The sequence below is a fragment of the Camelus dromedarius genome, chromosome 28 (assembly GCF_036321535.1).
Source record: "Camelus dromedarius isolate mCamDro1 chromosome 28, mCamDro1.pat, whole genome shotgun sequence".
Taxonomy (NCBI): domain Eukaryota; kingdom Metazoa; phylum Chordata; class Mammalia; order Artiodactyla; family Camelidae; genus Camelus; species Camelus dromedarius.
The window spans coordinates 8,992,509-9,012,177 of NC_087463.1; the positions used below are offsets into that span (position 1 = coordinate 8,992,509).

A 19,669-nucleotide genomic window follows, 5' to 3' on the forward strand; every position below is an offset into this window, starting at 1 on the left:
GCCTTTCAATATTTGTAAAATGCACATATCACAGGGAGGGATGGTCCTAAAAGGCTCATGAAAAGAAAAACTGAAACAGACCTCCAGGAGGAATAGGATTTCATGGTGACTACCTGGTCTCCCTTGCCAGCAAAACCATCTCAAAGTCAGCTAATGAAAAGGACTCTCACTGCAGCAACTGACACATACTGAGTGCTTATGTGCCGGGCAGGACTCTGAGTCCATGTCACATAGCAACTCATTTTATTCTCAGACACCCCCTAGACAAACTATCACCCTCATGTCAGAGACAAAGCAACCGGCACAGAAAAACTGCTAACCTGCTCAAGGGCACAAAGCTAGTAAGGGTCAAGCCAGAATCCCAACCCAGGCAGGCTGGGTCCAGAGCTGGTGCTCCAACCACTCTACCAGGCGCTGCCTCCCATAGTCAGCAGCTCCCCCTCATCCCCCACTGATGCCCCAGCCCCATGGAGGGAACCCTCTTGTGCCCTCCCCTCCCCTGCGAGGAGTCCTGCCTCAGTCACAGGTGATCCCTCAGCTGCTGACACGAACCGGCGCTGTTTGTAATGTACCACCCCTACCGCAGCCTCACGGTTTAGCGCGTTCACCTACAGTATCATCAAGAGTAACAAAAACTATGGCAGGGGCTCAGGGCCAAGGCGTAGGAAGCACTCCGGCCACAATGCAGCGTCCAGCCCTGTTCAGCAGGGCCTACGCCCCCACCCCCGGGCTCACTCACAGTTTCATCTTCCAGTCTCAGCTGGAGGCTCTTCTCGCCCTCCTTGTAGTCCTTGGTCAATTCAGCCGAGCGCCACACTTCATCGGGGTCAGGGATCCAGACCCTCGTGTACTGAAACATAAAAAGAGAAGACACTTAGATGCCAAGAGAAGCTTCCAGGTTTCTAAACACATGTTGCTGTCTATGAGGGGCCCCTGGGAGACCTTCCAGAGTCATCTCCACACATTTTCCTGCCTTCTCATTTCAAGATACAAGGGGATCCAATTCCATGACAAGCAACTCACAAGATTGGTAACAGGGGACACCTTCTTGGTCCTACGGGAATATCCCAGATCAATGAAATTAGAATTTTACTAGGGGGACTGTCAAGCCTAGATTCTGTTATATACAGAGTTTTACACCATCATCTCAAAGAACGGTACAAAACAGTGATGTCAGAGGGAGTGTCTAATGTGCTGCAAACAAGGGATAAAACAACACATGCAAAAGCCAACGAGACAGTGCAGCAAGTCTTCAGAGCTTGGGAATCTCTGCTTGATATTCTGCATTCAGGGACAAAGCCGTTTTCCTGCAGAAATGAAGAAACGGGTCAGCAAATTGAAACTCTGTTTACATATTCCTGAGTTGTCAGCAACCTCAGTTTAGTTCTGCATTCTTCAAACTAGAAACATAATAAAAAAAAATCTCACTCATCCTCCCTCAGCCACCATCCGGGTCCGGGATCTGCAAGGTCATTAAACTGGCCAAATCCTGGCCGGAAGAGCGCAGCCCCCGGTGAGCAGCGAGGCACCATCGATGTAGTTAGGGGGCTCTCGGCCCTGACCGCACACTAGCATCACCTGGGAGCTCTGAAAAGACCAGGTCTGGGTGCAGCTCAGACCCACTCACAGAATGTGAGGTGACGTGAAAGCTCCCAAGGTGGGTGTAACAGGCAGCCAGGGAGAGCCACAGGTCTGACGTGGCAAACGGCAGCACCCGCACTGCAGGCCGTCACTCTCGGCACCACACTCCTTCCACCTGCGCGACCCGTGTCTCAGTATGTGTCTCAGAGCCTGGTGATTTCCACAGGGCCCACTTGCTTGAGAAGCTATCTGTGTGCATGGGCGCACATCCCTCCCTAATTTTATATATATATATAAAATAAATTAGTTTCATGGCCACACAATATTTTTTAGCAAATCTGAAACTGAGAGCTCTTAACAACAAACGCCAGCCAGAATGTGTGCCTATATCAGCATAACCAACCCTCCTCACAGAGGACGGCAAAGCAAAGGCCCTGGGGCCACTCAGTTGCCTGGGCACAAAGCAGGCAGCCAGCTTGATTGTGGTCCTGCTTTTTTTTTTAAACAGCATTTTCCTCCAGGTGATCACTGGCCTTTTTTTTTTTTTTTTTTTTTTTAAAGCAAGCCCAAGCCCCTGCTACACTTGTCCCTAATTCAGGATTGAGGAATGGAAGTCACGAGACAGGAGACTTAGAACACCCATCAACAAGAAAGCAAACCAGCTTGCATCCTTGATGCCCCAGCTCTGGATACAAAGCCAGGGTCGCTTGTTTGGGGCATGACAGTGAGTCAAATTCACAGTCTGCTCTCTGCCTCTGGCCTGCCTCACAGCAGGACATACTGTATCGTCACAGGAAGGTACTCTGGAGCTTTACAGTAGCTGAGAGCTTCAGAGGAAGACACTAAGAATGTTCGGAGGCTCCCCCAGAGAAAACTGGGCGTTTCAACGTTCTTCTCCCCTCAGGTGTTCTAACTTACCTCCTCCACCGCCATTTAAGCCCACCATGTGTCCAGCTGCGATGACTTTTAACTCCTGTCCCCAAGTTTCAGGTGAGGGACTCTCCTGGGCCTCGCTACACTTCCCGGCCCTGAATGATGCTCCTGGCCTTCCCCTCCCGTCAGAGGTAATACAGCACACCCAAGAAGTCGTACTCAAAGCCACGTCTCCACTCGGCATCAGAATGGCTCAAGATAACAGACTGACAAACGGCAGAGGAGGGGGAGAATGCCAACAGGAAGTGAGTGGAGGTGGTGACATGTGGACATCATCAAGCTGAGTGACATACTGGAAGCCAAGGAGCTCAGTCCCAGATCACACGGGGACTGCTCCGGCCTTCACCCTGCTGGCCGTGTGCCTCCCCCGCAGAGTTCACTGCACCTAAGACAGAGTCTAACTGCGCGGCTGTGCCTCTGTTTAGTTCTTACTCTGGGAGGATCCATTTATCTTTCTACCTGTATAAATCTCTTCTCTCTAAATAGAATGAGAACACCTGGTAGGCAGAACACTATCCCCTGTATTTCCCTATACCCACAGAACCCACCAGAGTGTCAGGGGCATTAGGGGACCCTCATGATACTTTAGCTCCTCCAAGTGAGGCCGCTAGCCTCACCACCCCTGGCAGCACGTGAGACACGCAGAAGCGTGCACCCGCACATCAGAGCGGGTGCGCCGAAGCCTTGCTGCTCTGCTCCTGCGGTACAATCCCACCCTGCCCTGCTGTCGCACGCAGGTCAGCTGCAGCCCTGGGCCAAATCTAGTGTGCCACCTGTTTTTGTACAGTCCATGAGATACGAATGGTCTTTAATGGCTTGGGGGGAAAAGCAAAAGAATGACACTCACGTGACAACACGCGACAACTCTGTGTAAGTCAGGTTTTGGTGTCCATGAAGTTTTACTGGGACACAATGACACATTCTACTTACGGACTGGCATAGATGCTTCCACACATCAGTCACAGCTGTGCAGTGTGATGCTGCCTACATGGCCCAAAACCTACAATATTTACTCTCTGGCTCTTTATGGAAAAGGTTTGCTGCCCTCTCCCTTTGTACATGCTGCTTCCTTGGCCCAGAATGTCCTCTCCTCACTGTCCACATGGGCAGAGCCCAGGTCCCAGCACCATCTCCCTGAACCCCTCCTCCCTGTGTCCTGGGGAGTCAGCACTTCTCAACGCTGGGCGGCTGCAATCAGTTCTTCTATGGTCAACTTTGTTCATGGTTTTTAGTCATTTCTTTCATGTCAGTTTCCTCTTACTACTTCAACATCTTTCAGATACACTATCAGGCATCTTTGTATCCCTAGCATGTAGCCGATGCTCAGTAAGTGTTCACTGAGACAGGAGTCAGTGAAGAGAGAATGTGTATTTATGTATTATAGTTTATTCGTAAAACACTGTGATAAGCACAGGTAACCAAGTACAAACATGGGGAATTATACCCTCCCTTTAAGGAACTCAAAATCTAGGTGGATAGATAATTCACATAAAAAATATACTCCAAGGGGTGATGTGACCAGTTTCTAAGAAAAGTAACAGCTACTCAGTGCGGGCAGGCAAGAGAGGAGGGGCAACCACGGTCAGTGCCAACTGAGAGAGGCAGCAGGTGACTCTCCTCTAACTTTGTAAAGGATCGTATGTATTACAGATAGGATCCAGCAAGCTTTAGCTTCAAGTCCAGTGAACATCTGAGCTCCCACTCCATTCTAGATGCTGTCATGTTCCCTCCGTCCCCACAATAAAGACACATGCACTGAGATTACAGGTGTTCACTGCTGAACAAGAATGAAGTAAACCCTGCACTGTGATGGTATGGGTGAGGTGACGTCTGTAGACAGGCCTCCCCTTAGCTTCCAGCCTCCCCACATTTATGCTACTTCATGAATTCTCAGCTTAAGGTGCATGTGAATTTCTGAGCAGGGCTGTTTCCCCAATGTCACATGTGACACCGCCCTTGATAAGCTATTCATAAGACCTCCAAGGGCAATGTTAACCGTAATCAAATGTTGCTTTATGTACTGACTTAGCAACCACCCCCAACCCTTCCCTCCACAGACCTACCCATCCAAGGAAGCTGTTGCCACTTCAACCCAGGACAAGGTGGGATGTGATCAACACAAAGTAAACAGCCAAGAGAACAGATACATTAAGAGGAAGGAGAGACAAGTGACAGAGGAGCCAGCAAAGACTTGAGGAAGACACATGTGATCTGAGCTGTAGAGACAGAAAGAATCTGGAAGGGAAGGGCTTCCTTTGCAGTGATGAAAATGTTTGGTAACTAGACAGATGTGGGGGGTTGAACACCACTGTGAATGTACTAAATGCCAGTGAATTGTTCACTTTCAATAGTTTTCTGTTATGTGACTTTCAACTCAATTTAAAAGGCAAAAGCTGTTTCAGTTGTAGGTGATGCAAACAGCATCCTGTGCACTCTCTCCTGGCATGGGTTCTCACTTCTAATCTCCAGGAAAGCAGTAAGATAAAATAAGTTATTTAATAGAAAGCCATCATTTCTATGAGCCAGACAAAAACTCTCTAGAACCAAGGTTCTATGTTGCCTCTTCATTTTTTTCTCACCTTCAAGGAATTTCTTCAAACAAACCTGACCTCTACCAGCTTTCCTGGAGGCAGCAGATTATAGGAAAGACAAGGAGAGATCCAATTATCATACAACTCAGTTCGCTACCACATATTTAACAATGCTTAGTCCCATCATTTCAAAGTGAGTAAAATAATGTCTGATCTAATTATCAAAGAAAAACAGATTTTTCTTTTGGAAAGAGCCCTGTGTATTACTGAGAAGGCAGATGTCTCCGTGAAACAAGATGCATTAGTACCGAGAACTATTCTCCAGCTGGAGTTCGAATCTCCCATCTCTGCGGGCCGCACAGATGCGGCTCCGACACACAGCTGGAGAGAGTGGCTCCCTCTGGCGTTAGTGCTCAATCCTGGCTGCACAACAGAATTACCTGGGGAGATTTGAAAGCTTTCCCAAGCCAGGCAACCCCTCCAATTACATCAATCTCTAGGCATGGGTACTAGGCAGCTTTTTTTTTTTTTTTTTAAAGCTCCCTAGATGTATCCAATGTGTTTGAAAACCATCAGTTCTTGTGATTTGATTTGGTAACTGATTTGCAGGGCACCACACACCCTCATGCGCCCAGATGCCTCTCCCCACCAGCCTGTGGCTGAACATTCCAGCCCGAGGATTCTTTACCCTGAGCTAAAGCACTATTTCCAGAAAGCCCCTGCTAAAACGCAAATGCAGTATCGAGAAGAGTCGATTCTTCACCCCTTTATACTAATTATCACACAGTGCCCTAGCGTGGTTGTGTGGGCTCGAGGGCTAGGCGGCCTTGGTAAGAATTCCATCCACTACTGATCAGCTTGGGTAAATTGATGGATGGGTCTGAGCCTCAGTTTCCTCAGCTGTACAACGCAGGTGAAAGTCAGACCTACCTCAGGAAGCGTTCTAAGAATTAAATGAGGTCCCACAGTACCAGTCCTGTAAGCATTAGGCGGTAGTGATGGTGTGGATACTGTATACGGCGCAGTTTAGAAGGCAGGACCCTGATGGGATCTTGCAGGGGATTTGGGAAGGGACACAAGCCTAAGGTGCTTCATGCTGCCGGGATCCTGGGGATGCTCTGAGCGACATCATACGTACAGAGCCACGCCTTGCCTTACAGTCCCCAACTGAGTCTAGCCTCCTTCAACTCCAAAACCTGAGAGAAGTGACTCCACTGCTGGCTGCCATTTAAGAATTATCTGAAGATCATTTACAAACAGGAATCAATGCCCATGTCCCATGCTTGAATAATTAAATCTGACTAGGGCCCAAGCACTGCACTTTCTTCTAAGCTTCCCAAGTAATGAATGTGCCATCAGAGTTAAAACCACTGTTTTAGAGCCTCAGAACCAAAGCAGACTTCAGGGAAAAGAGAACAGAACAGTGGAAGCGTTCACTCGTACAATTATTAATGACGCTACCTCCACAATCTCACACTAACGTTAAGTAATTTTACGTACTTTAATCATTTTGTCTTAGTTTTAAAACAGAAGATGAACGGGATTATTGCTAACATTTCATACAGAAGAAACTTGAGGGTAAAACATATTGAACAGTTTGCCCAAGTTCACAGTGAGGGGCTGAGTTCGGAGCAGAACCAGGGATAAGATCTCAGATTCTAAGACCCCCACCGTCTCCCCAGCACGGAGGATACTGGCTTTCCTACAGCAGACCAGGTCCCACTGAGTGTGTACTTTATACAGGTAAAGTGTCCTATAATTACCCGTGAAAAAGTGCACCCATTTACAATGACATGCCAAGTTAAGCCACTAGGTAGTTTCAGAGTTAAGAATCTGGTAGACTGAAGGCTTGGTCACAATGTAGTCTTGACGTTAAGCAGGGCAGTCTGGGCACAGTCCCCTGGGAATGGTCCCCCAAATCTGGGAGACCAAAGTCAAGAACATCCTCGTCAGTGTGTTACTGAGCATCTTCCCTTCCCACCGACTGGGCTCCCGCTGCGGGAGACAGGTGAGCAAGGAGGTTAAGAGGCAGATACCAGGTACTAGCCTCAACCCATCACACACTCCGTTTCTTCATCTGTGAAGCGGAGAAGTATCCTCTGTACTATGGTTGCTGTTAGGATTAAATGAACTAATATATTTAAACAGTCAGCATAGCACCTGGCACAGTAGTTACTGTTACTGCCGGAACTTGAGCCCTGGGAAGGAGGGGACACGGAGAACTCTCTCCAAGAAAGCACACACACAACCAAATCCCAAAAGAACCACGTGCACACTAAGTGTCACGGGAACGTAGACACTCATCCTTCCCAGTTTATTTCCTGAGTTAGTTAATTCCTTCTCCCCCAGCAGCAAGGCCAGCCCCCTGGTTTCCCTGTTTACTCATTCCCATTAAAGACTTCCTGGACCACTAACGACTCTTCCCCAAATGCTCTTCACTGCAAAGCTCCCTATAACTTACAGCCAGAGGGAATTATATGTAAATATTGTCTGTCCAGAGCCAACAAGTAACCGAAAATCCATGTATAATTTCTGAGCTAAGTTTCCTGAAGTCCCACCCAGAATCCTTCCAAACCTGCTCCATGTTATTTTCTAAACAAGAGAATCAAGCCAGTCTAAATGCCAAGAACTTCAATTTAATGCATAGAGATTGGGATGCCAAAAAGCCACTCAGCATAAACAAAGCCACTCAGGATAAAGAAAGATATAAAAGGGCAGAGAAGTGAGCTTCATTCTGTAACATATCAAGTGCACAGTTAAATAGCAAAGTTATAATAAAATCCAATACTTCCTATCATTTAAATGAAACAAAAGTCAAACATACCAAAAGGAAGGTCCATCACCCTGTTTCCTACACTGGCCATCACATCCTGTTTTGGATATTAGCTATCTGTTGTGCTTACAGCACTATGTTATCTCAACCCAGTCTTCTGAGAAGAGATTCAACTCTTTCCAATATCTGATTAAGTCATATATCACAATTACATCTTAATCCACATTCTGTATCTGCTTTTGAAGCTAACACAGAACTGAGTCTCCATGTGGCTGGTGAAGGCAAAATTTACCTGTTTACTGGCCTGCAGATGTTAACAGAATAAGCAGTATGTCCTCAAATGACAAACAGACAAGACGGGAGGTGTCTGGTGTCTGAAGAGCATCGCTGAGCCACTGCATCCGGCCAGTTTATACCAGCAGTGCTTGTGTTTGATGGAGCTGTGGTGATACCAGAGGATCAGAAATAGCTACAAAGCAATGTGTTGATTTTGAAGTTCTGGAAAGATCACTCAAAGTCCCCTATTTAAAAAGAATATGTCAATGGAAAGTCAGTTTTGTAAGCCTGCAGTGTTAAATCCATTTAACATGCTTGCCGAAGGAGCTAGAAAAGATTTACTCAAACCTAGTACATTTCACACAGCTAAATATGTGTCTGGATCCTACCAAGAAGTTAAAGGTTAGTTGGAATCCCACTTCCAGGAACATGACCACAGCACCTGGACTGTGGACTCCCCTGTGCAGGGCAATTTAGTTTGTGAATTAAACAACCTGTAATCTTATTACAAATCTTTAAGCTCTTTAAGACAGTTTTCCAGAACATATCTTCTTCAGATCCACCTAAGCTCTTTGAAATACTCCAAATTTTAAAATCCATGTATGAGGCCATCACTGACTGGGTAGCTGTTTTCCTCTTCCGTCCTGTAGGGAAGGTTCATCCTCCTGATCTCCACAATTGAAGACTACTGTATTGTTTTCCCCAGAGAAACAGTCAATAGTTTATAATCACCACGCTTATTAGAAAGCTACAGCCCTAGAAATATTCACCAAGTTAGAGTTAAGTTTGTTCACTTTCATTTTTTAACTTAAAACCTGTTCCATTAACAGACCTCTAAACAACCCAATTCAGCAATGACCGAAGGCATTTCATGCTAAGCTAGATCCTGCAAACAGATCTTCACTGATCAAAAAGAAGTAATCAAGAGAACGTACTGGGACACCACTCTTCTGAAGAAAACTTTGGGTCTTGTTTTGTCTTTAAGAGACCTATTTTAGAACAAAAATCCCTCATACACTTGCATTTGGGACTCATGCCGGCTCTCAATCTCCATTTCACAGGATGAAGCATTTCACACATTTCCCACCGCCAGTATGCAAACACTTCATCTTTGAGGCTCTCCAATAAATACTCTTCCAATGGGGATGTGTCCCCCCACAAGCTACAAGGTCCCCCGACCCAACACAGCCGCTAGTTCATTCATTCCTACATCAGTCCTGGGACACAGAAAAAAGGACATGTCCCTATTCTCAAGGATGCCAGGCCACATTATGCAATGAGTCTACTGCAAAGGGCGTAACTGACTGGACAGCACAGACATTCACAGCATGTAGCCAGGGGACCCAGCCTAGGCTGAGGCACCAGGAAGGGTTTCGGTGAAAGAGCAAGATCCAAGCTGAATCCTAGATGGACAAGGAGTTGTCTGGCATGTTGAGGAGGGGGGACTGTTCCAGGCTGAGAGGTGACCTGTGTGACGAGCCTGGAGCAGGAAGTGCTCACTGAAGGACTGAAAGGAGGCCAGTCTGGGCGGGACACAGTACAGGAGGAGAGGGTTCAAAATGACGCCAGGGAGACATGCGGGAGGGTCTCGAGAGCCATCCTATGGATTTTTTATATTATCCATGGCCAGTGCATGAATTTTAAACATGAAGAGGTAGTCCCATTTGTTTATTTTTGCTTTTATTTCCTTGCCTGAGGAGACATATCCAAAAAAAAAAATACTGCTAAGACTAATGTCAAAGAGTGTACTGCCAGTGCTTTCTCCTAAAAGTTTTATGGTTTCAGGTCTTCAGTTTAAGTCTTTAATCCATTTTGAATTTATTTTTGTGCATGGTACGACTTCAAACGAAAAAGCTTTTACACAGTGAAGAAAACCACCAACAAAATGAAAAGACCACCTGCTCGACAGGAGAAAATATTTGCACACGACACGTCCAACAAGGGGCTAATATCCAAAATATACAAAGAACTCATATGACATCAAAAAGACCTAGTTAAAAGATGGGCAAAAGATCTGAATACACAATTTCCCCAAGAAAGACATACAGATGACCAACAGGCACATGAAACGATCTGAACATCACTAACCAGGGAAATGTGAGCCCAAACACCTCACACTCTAGCTCATAATAACCAGCAAAGAAAGAGAATACGAAAAAGACTGTATTTATATGTATAACTGAATCACTATACTGTATACCAGAAATTAACACAACACTGTAAATCAACTTTACTTCAATAATAAATAAAAGTCAGCAAAATGAAGGAAAGAAGGAAAGGAAAGAAGGAAAGAAGGAAAGAAAGAAAGAAGGAAGGAAAGAAAGAAAGAAAGAAAGAAAGAAAGAAAGACAGACAGACAGACAGACAGACAGACAACAAATATCCTGGATGTGGAGAAAAGGAAATCCACATGCACCGTACGTGGGAATGTAAATTGGTGCAGTCACTATGGAAAATAGTATGGAGATTTCCCAAAAAATTAACATTAGAATTACCTTAATTACCTTATGATCCAGCAATTCTACTCCTGCATATTTGTCCAAAGAAAATGAAAACACTAATTCAAAAAGGTATATGCACCCCTATGTTCATTGCAGTATTATTTACAATAGCCAAGATATTGAAACAACCTAAGTGTCCATCAACAGATGAATGGATAAAGAAGATGCAATACACACACACACACACACACACAAAAACACAGAGTGGAGTATTACTCAGCCATAAAAAAGAATGAAATCTTGCCACTTGTAACAAGATGGATGGACCTAGAGGGTATTATGTTAAGTGAAATAAGTCAGACAGAGAAAGACCAATACGGTATGATTTCACTTAATGTGGAATCTAAAAAAATCCAAAGCAAATGAACAAACAAAAAAACCCAGCCTTATAGATACAATTTAAAAACAGGTGGTTGCCAGAGGGGAAGGGGCAGGGGGAGGAAAAAAACAGGTAAGGGAGGTTAAGAGATACAAACTGGCAGTTGCAAGATAAATGAGTCATAGGTATGAAATATACAGTGTGGGGAACACGGTCAATAGCTATGTAATATCTTGGTATGGTAACAGACTATAACAAGAGTTATCATGGTGATTACTTTGAAATATTTACAAATATCAAATCACTATGTTATGTAACAGGAACTAACATAGTGCTGTGGGTCAATTACACTTCAAAAACAAACTGGCAGACACCTCTGACAGCACTGACTCAGATCTCCTTCATCTCGTCTGCATTGTTGTGATCGTCTACATGCTCTCCCTGCTTCCAATCTTGATCCCCTTAGCCGGATCCTACCCAGCAGCCAGAGAGAGCATTTTAAAAAGTAATAAAGATTGTATCTTGCTCTGCCTCATTTTGCCAGGGGAAAAGCCAGTCCAGGGTGGACCTTGTGGGCCACAAGATCTGATTCCTATCATGTCAGACTTTATCTGTCTGCCATCTTCTTTGGTCTCAGTGCTCTAGCCACCTGGCCTGTTTTCCGCTCTCCATACACCATACACACCCTACCCCAGAGCCTTTGCACTGCCATTCCTTTTGCCTGGATCACGACTCACTTGCAACTCCTTTAAGACTTGGTCAAGTATCATTTTCCCAACAAAATTATGACTGCCCCATTTAAAATTGCAATCTGCTACACCCTCCCCCTATCTTGAGCTCTCTTTCTCATCCTGATTTCTTTTCAAAATGTTCTATTACACATTACCTTTTTTTAAATTTTTTTTTATTTTTGGGGGAGGAGGTAATAGGTTTTATTTATCTTTGATGGGGGTACTGGGGATTGAACCCAGGACCTTATTTATGTTAGGCATGCACTCTACCACTGAGCTATGCCCTCCCCACCTACACATTACTATATATAAAACAGATAAATAACAAAGGCATAGGGAACTATATTCAATTTCCTGTAATGATCTGTAATGGAAAAGAATCTTAAAGAATACATATATATGTATGTGTACATATATGTATAACTGAATCACTTTGCTGTACACTTGAAACTAACATTATAAATTGACTACACTTCAATAAAAAGAATTACAAGGAAAAATTTCTTTTAAAAAACCTGGTAGAAAGACACCAGATTTGTGTTTAGCAGACGAGAGGGGTTGTGGGGAGCAGGAATTGGATGAAGGCAGTCAAAAGTTTCAGTGATAAGACAGTAAGCACGAGAGATGTAATGTACAATATAACACTGCTGTACATTATATATGAAAGCTGTTGGGAGTGAAGCCTGAGTTCTCAGCACAAGAAAAAATTTTTAATTTTAATTCTTTCTATGTCTTTAATTTTGTATCCCTGAGATGACTGATACTCACTAAACTTACTGTGATAATCACTTCACTTTGTGTACAAATCAAATCATTATGCTATACACTTTAACCTCAAACAGCACTGTAAGTCATCTATATCTCAAAGAAATTATAAGGAAAAGATCAGGACAATTAGATTGATACATAAGGAAAAAGAATTCTCCACGTGAGAGTGTAGTTCAGTCGTCCCATGTGCACGCTCCCAGGCCTTTTCCTGGGTCCTCACATGAGCACTCACTATGAACACAAAATCAACAACACAGTTTATTCTGTCCCTAACCCCAAACTGTCCTCGAAATTCTGCCCCTGGCTATTCCTATGACTTCATTCACTCAGCAGTCATCACTCCATACTGCTAAACTGCTATTTCCACCATCCTCTCTTTCAGTGATACACTTACTCAGCTTTTTTTAATCTTTTTTATTTTATTTCACTCTCCTCCATCAGTATTTACTGAACACCAACCACATGACAGGCACTGTGCAAGGTTCTCCCAACCCTCTTCACTCCCAACCCTTTTCACTCTATTTTGCCATATGGGGCTTATTTGGCATTTCAGAGTTGAGTGGAAAAATTTGATGGTGAGAATGAAGAGGGAATGTTCAATCTGTTACATCAGCAAACAGGCACAGTGATAGCGTCTACATTCCTGAGACCTCAGGGGAAAGGGAGAAATTGTTCCAGAATCTACACATGCACACTGAGTGGCAGCCAAGAAACTGATTGTGACTTGAGAGCCGGCAAGTTAAATGGGTATCTGCCGTTCAAGTCACCATTAACCAGAGCCCTTAAAATGATGCCTCTGAGTTCCATCCTGGCTCTGAGAGGAAGCACTGAGCAGCCATCATCAATAATGCATCCTGTCTATTTGGAACAGAATCACTCTTTGCAGAGTCCTACCCACTGTTAATATCAAACAAACTCGCTGTCGGATAGCCATGGAGTCTCTGGATGATCAGGGCTAACCCATCTCCTCTGTGCTGAAGGACTGCATTTTAGAGACCAGTTCAGATCTAGTTTTATCCTGAAATGTCACTTCTGGTCCAGCTGAAAAGTGAGTCTGCAGCTTGAAAGAACTGCTGACCTGACCCTCTATGTTACCAATCAGAGAAGACTTAATAGAGTTTTAGAAAAGGACTGAAGGACAGAGGCAGTTGGTTTATTCTTAAGGATTATGGGTGGGAAAGAATTCATCTCAAGTCTAAAATGAGAGAATGTGGGTCACCTTCTCAATCTACAACTCCTCCCTGCCCCAAGTAGGTATCATCATGAAGAAACATCTGAGGAAGGGTTATGAAATGAGTGAGAGGCTCAATGGTACTTCCTGTTGAACCTGAACATGGATAATCCACTGCTGGAGCTCATTTTGGATGTAGAAATGGAAGCCTTTGCTTACCGCCTCCTCAATTCACCTGAGCAGCATTAATACACCACCAGGTGAGTGCAGCTGCTTCAAAAGGCTGCTGTTCAGGCTCTGAGTTATCACTCCAGTATTAACAACACAGTGACCCACAAGGGAAGGGGACAAAGAAGTACTCCAGTCTTGCTGGTGCTTTGTTCCTTACCAAGTGTACCATAAGCATGTTCTAGAAAAGTTACGTAGACGAAATTTTTAAACTGGAAACATTTTAATCTAGAGTTGCTTAGAAACTCTGGGGCAGCATGAGTAACTCCCATTCTTCCACAAAATTCTCACTTGCATACAAACATCTTACATACTAGAAAACCAAAAAGCTTTTGGCAAAAGCATTAGAGGATTAATGATTGGTATAGAAGTAGGTGTGCATCCTTATCTCAACAGGTATACATCCCAGGTCTTAGAATAGGTACACATGCAGGGTGTTCAGCCATCCAGGTTCTGGACAAAGCTTTGAGTCACACAGTCTTCTTGCCAGTACCACGTAGGTGTTAAAATAGGGATGCATTCCATGTCTACAGCTCTAGCCTTTCCCAGTGGCCCCGACCACATCCCTGGCTGCGGGGCCTTCCTGGAGACCAGCATAGCATAAATGAGGGCCTGGGGAAATATCACAACCAGAATAACCAAAACTCCTACAAAGGTAAGTGATGCAAGCAGTCCCCATGTTAAATGAACTGAAAATGTACAAAAGGAAAGAAAAGAAAAGGAATCACCCAGGTTCTGGACACAGGCTGAATCACATTCATTCTTCCCAAGACAACTGAAAACACAGAGCTGGGAATGCCCAGCAAAAGGCACTTGTGTCTGGTGGGGATGGTGGGTGTGTTAGTCTGGTAGGCAGGGTACCAAGGGGCATGGACCTCCCTCAGCAGCCAAACAGCAGAACTGCCTTGGACAAATCATTCAAATTCTCCAGGCCCTGGTTTTCCCAGTAAGTAGGCTGAACCAAAAAGCACTAAATACTATGCCTGCATTTACCCTTCCATCACCTTCCTGGTTCCTAGTAAGAGGGCTGCCTATGGTAAAAAAAATCTTTTAATATCAACCTGCAATACGTCCGGAGAAAGATCATGGTTTGTGGCTCAACAGACGGGCCTCTCTCCGGTCAGAGAGACTACAGGAGCCCATCAGTTCAGTGCTTTGTTTTTAGGGGAAAAAGTTCTCTCCTTATTTAGTAACCTTTTTCTGGAGGTGAACAAGTTCCCCAGAAAAATCAGTGTCCAGCCAAGGAGTACACTGCTCTCCAGAGTTAAAACTGTCCTGAGAACCAGCAGCGAACAGGTGAAAGGAGGAAAGTTCCCTGATGAAAAATAATCATGAGACGTTTAGAACAGACCACTTACTGCCCCCTCCCTCCCCTGCTGTATCCACCATCTGCTTGTGTTTAATACAGTACCTTCCTATTTGGGTTGACGCTTAGCTCTAGAGTCTGTCTGACTGCTGACAGAAGGATGAAGGCAGCATCATGTTATGACAGAATTCCATCACTCACAGCTGAGATGTTAATCACCAGGACGCCAGCAAACGTCTCCTTGCCAAATGCCAACATCCCATCGCACACTCAAGGGCTTCATCAGCTTAATGGAGTCCAGCCTCATCCCCCACTAGCGAGCAGCTGGACGAGGCACACTGTCCACTGTCCATCTGGGACTGCCCCCCTCTCAGTTCACGTCTTCCGCAGGCTCATCCCCACTGCCCGCACTCCTAAGCGTTGTGCGGCTAGAAAAGAATGGTTCACTTAGCAAGTGTGCTGCCCTTTGCAAAGGGCTCTCATAAACATGAAGTCAGAACTCCACGAGATAGAAGCACGGGTGTTCTTAGACACACTTACAGATGAAGGACACTGAGGTCCAGGGATGTTAAGGGACTTGGCCAACTCAGACCGCTAAAGAAGAATGAGCCCAGAAACAGAGCTGATTCCCCAGCCAGGGCTCCTTCTCCCTCCAAGCCGGACCCACTATCCAAAGCTGAATTAAGGAATCCCAATCAGTCACCAAGATCTGTTGGTTCAACCCCATTTGCTCAGTCGCCGAGAGCATGCCGGGCACTGCAGACAGCGCCTCCTTTAAATTTAGCACGTCCTCTCAATTCTGGATTTACTGTCTAAGACTTCATCCTTTATGTGAAACATTACTACCTAATCTTAACTGATCAGTCTGACTCCAATCTCCCAACTCCAACTGATTTTCTAGACTGTTTGTTTCTGCAGCAGTAGTTCTCAAGTGGGGTGGGGGGGAGGGTAAAATTGTCCCCAGAGGATATCTGTTAATGTCTTGAGACATCCGTGGTGGTCACTCTGGGGTGTGAGGGGAGAGGGTGCTACTGGCTTCTAGTAGGCAGAGGCCAGTGATGTTAGTACAACGCACAGGACAGCCCCCACAACAAAATGATCTAGCCCGACATGTCAACAGTGCCAAGATTGAGAAAGTTTGTTCTAGAGCTACTATCTTCCTTAAAGAAGAAAAAAAAAACCCCTCATCCCTCACAAAGTCATCCTCCTGCTTAAACTCGCCCATGCTGTTTACAGGGTAAAATTCATATTCTGCTTACAGTCTGGCCCAAATGACTTTTCTGGCCACATCACCCTCTCCTCCCTGCATCATCCCCACACTCCTGCCTCACTAACCTTGTGTTTCCAAACATCAGCCGAGCTTTCCTGTCTGCGAGCCTCTGCTCGGCCTTTCCCTTCTGCCTCAAACATCTTCCTCCCTCTTCCCCACTGCTGCTCACCTAAGGTCCAGCTTACATATGACTCTCCTTGCTGAGTCCTCTTGTTCCTGCTGACCCAGGGGTCTCTCTCTGTGTTCACTGTAGCAGCCTTTAATTATCCTACCTTCACTTACAGATGTCTCCCTTCCCTCTGGAGTCGGAATAAAATGTCATTTCTCTTCTGTCCCGTGCAGAGAGGAGGGCCTGGAAAGTATCTCAGTTCATGTTGGATGGATGGAGGTACCCTAGCACTATAGGTTTCTGCTTCTCATAGCAAGAAACTGGAGCCTCCCACCAGAAATGCCAAATATAGTACCATCTAAATAACCCATCAGCACAGAGCTGCCACCAGCTTGAGAACATCTGGGCACGAGGCAGAGCAGCTTTGCCCTCGACTCCAGCACCGAGGGCTGACGACGCTGCACTTCTCTCTGCAGAGTTAGCACAACCAGAGCTTCTGGCACGTCCGCGGTCTTACTGCCAGAACTCCTGGTCCTGCAGATTAGAAAGCCCTGATGCAATGAGCGTGCCAAATAAACGCACTGTTTCGTGTTTCTCTAAAGCTGCATGAAGGACACGGAGAGCAGGGTGCTTAGCTCAAGTCTACTAGCTAAAGGGGAGCATGCAAGAGGCATTCCACAGTGTCCCAGACTCCTGCCCTGTCTGTTAACAAGCGATAAATCAGCAGCTGACTTCCAGACTGCACTGTGTCACACAGGCTATCGATCCACCTCCCATCACGAGGAATAAGCAATCCCCACAGGGCTCAGGGCTTGGCCTAAAGGGTAAGAGAAGGAACTAGAAGTCATCAGGGCTCCTTGGAACCACCAAGCCCTGTTAATTCTGCAGGGACTCCCTTCAAAACCTCTCCGTGGGCTCCAGAAAACACTGATGTCAGCCCTGCAGGAACAATGCTACAAAGGAGGGGCACGCTGTGATCGCCCGGGGCAAAAAGTGGGGACAACACATTTGTAGCTTATATAACCAGAAACCATTCAAAAAAGAAAAAAAAAACATTAAATAGAGCTTAGTATTTGCTTCTGACTAGCGAGGACAGGAGAATGAGGCCATAGTCCAATGAGGCTCTTCCAAGCTTCAGGGATCCAGTCCATAGTCTACGGAGCAGCTTAAGTGGGAAAGCAGCATAGCTTATGCAGGTGACAACAATGAACAGTGAATGGCCCTGTGTTCAGGGAGTACAGTCTGAGGTCGAGCCGGTGGTCTGGATGCCGGCCCCAGGCCTGTCCCTAACTGCTGTGTGACCCGGGACAAGCCATGTCCTCCCAGAGGAAGGCCCACTTATTCCTCAGTTTCCTCATTTGTAAGAACTGCCTGCCCTACTCACGAGGCATCAAAGGAGAATAAATCCAGCTGTCAAACCCCTCCCACGGGCTGAAGATGACACTGCCCGGCCCATAGCGGGAAGGAAGTCTTCTAAGGCACATTTTTGCCCTTGGAGAACTAACAACACGGTTAAGCAGACAAAGCATAAAAAAGGAAACATTAATCATCAATTAAAGGTAAGTGGCAGGACACAGAGTTACTGGAAATCAGCACAGAATTGAACTAATGAGCGGTACCAGCCCTGAGAGGCGCTGAAGCGGGAGCTCGCCCTGGCTGCAAGAGCAGGACGAGTCCCCACAGAGAATCTGACCCATGTGACCAGAAGCAGGCATGGGACAGGGCTGACATTCCAGGCAAGAGCATGCGAGGCCATGAGCTGGGCTGAAGCCAGGGCCTTGTGGGCAGGTGTGCTGGAAGGTAAAGTCAAAAAGCAGGTCAGAGTCACGTCACAGCAGAGGCTTAGTTCCTAGCTAAGGGATTCTCCCTTGATCCTATACCCAGAAGCAGCCAGAGAAAATGTATGAATAGTTGGGTGGTGAGGCTAAAAGTCCATTTACAGCGACCAAGCATTATACAAATGCTCATTGTCATCACTGCTATTCTTGGCACCCACCACTGCCGCCCGGCACCCACCCAGATGGCAGGGGAAAAACATTTAAAAGATAGCTGATGAATAATTTATATCAATTTAATCACTTAACAATATTCTGCACCCAGATGGAACTGACAAGACAAAAGCCAAGAACCTCCGGAAGCCAAGCAACCAAATCAAACCAAGGTGCGTTCAGAATTAAAAATCCTCCTCTACGTGAATGCACTGTTAGAAGCCCCGGTTCCCCAAACAACTCAGCTTTGCTGCCCACACTCCTGTCTTCCTCCTTCCGCGGCCTCTTCACTGTTCAGTTCAAGGTTCCTCTCCTCCAACCAACTGTAAATGATGGAGCCAGCTTCTTACTTGGCTCTCTCTTCTACCCCACACCCTCCCCCATCACACACCCACCCCTAATGTGATCTTGTGGCTGCAACTCTCATAAGTAACAGTCTCAACACTTCCACTGAGATCTAGACCCACACATCCAGCTTGATGTCATTGTTTCGGTATCTAATACGTACATTAAAGAGTTTAAAAGACAAACTGAACTCAATTCCTGAAGTCTACCCTCTCTGCCACCTGTTTCTTTCTGAGCATTTCCCATCTCAGAAATGATACCTCAGTACACTTGGCTGCTAAATCAAAAGCCTGGCAGTTGTCCGTTAACTCTACCTCCAAAAGATACCCTGGATGGGACACTTCCCCATTCACCCGCCCCTTCCCTTCTCTCCTGGACTGTGCCCTGGTCCTGTGCGCTGTCACCTGGTTTCTGCTTCTGCTCTCACCTCCACCAATCATTCTCCCAACAGCTGGATGCTTTTGTGAAGAAGTCTATCAGATACCACTCCCCAACTTAATATCTTCCATTGCATGAAGAATAAAATCTGAATTCCTCATGGAAGCTGTCAGACTCCGCACATTCTCTCTACAACTCCATCCCTTTCCATTCCCAGCACACTGCCCTCCAGCCTCCTTTTCTTTCCTTGGAGACCCTGAATGTACCACCCTGCAGCCCCTCTCCCAGTGGCTCTGCCTTGTCATGGAACTCTCAGCTTAAATATCACTTTTCTAAAGAGACTTTCCTGACCAACTAATTTAAAAACAGGCCCTGTTAATCACTTTCTACCATACCCCTGATTTTATTTTCCTTATGGTGTTTATCTGAAATGATACTATCCATCTGTTGTCTGGGTCAGG

At 45.7% G+C, this 19,669-nt stretch overlaps 1 protein-coding gene across 3 annotated transcripts in view; it reads right to left on the bottom strand.

The window, feature by feature from the left end:
• The window catches only part of MYO5B (myosin VB), a 293,346-nt gene that overhangs the window by 169,061 nt on the left and 104,616 nt on the right, over window positions 1-19,669 (bottom strand). For all 3 annotated transcript variants that reach the window (XM_031441933.2, XM_064480330.1, XM_064480331.1), the window contains exon 2: window positions 740-850. In XM_031441933.2, the coding sequence (XP_031297793.2) occupies window positions 740-850 (111 nt within the window). The remainder of the gene's footprint in view (window positions 1-739; window positions 851-19,669) is intronic.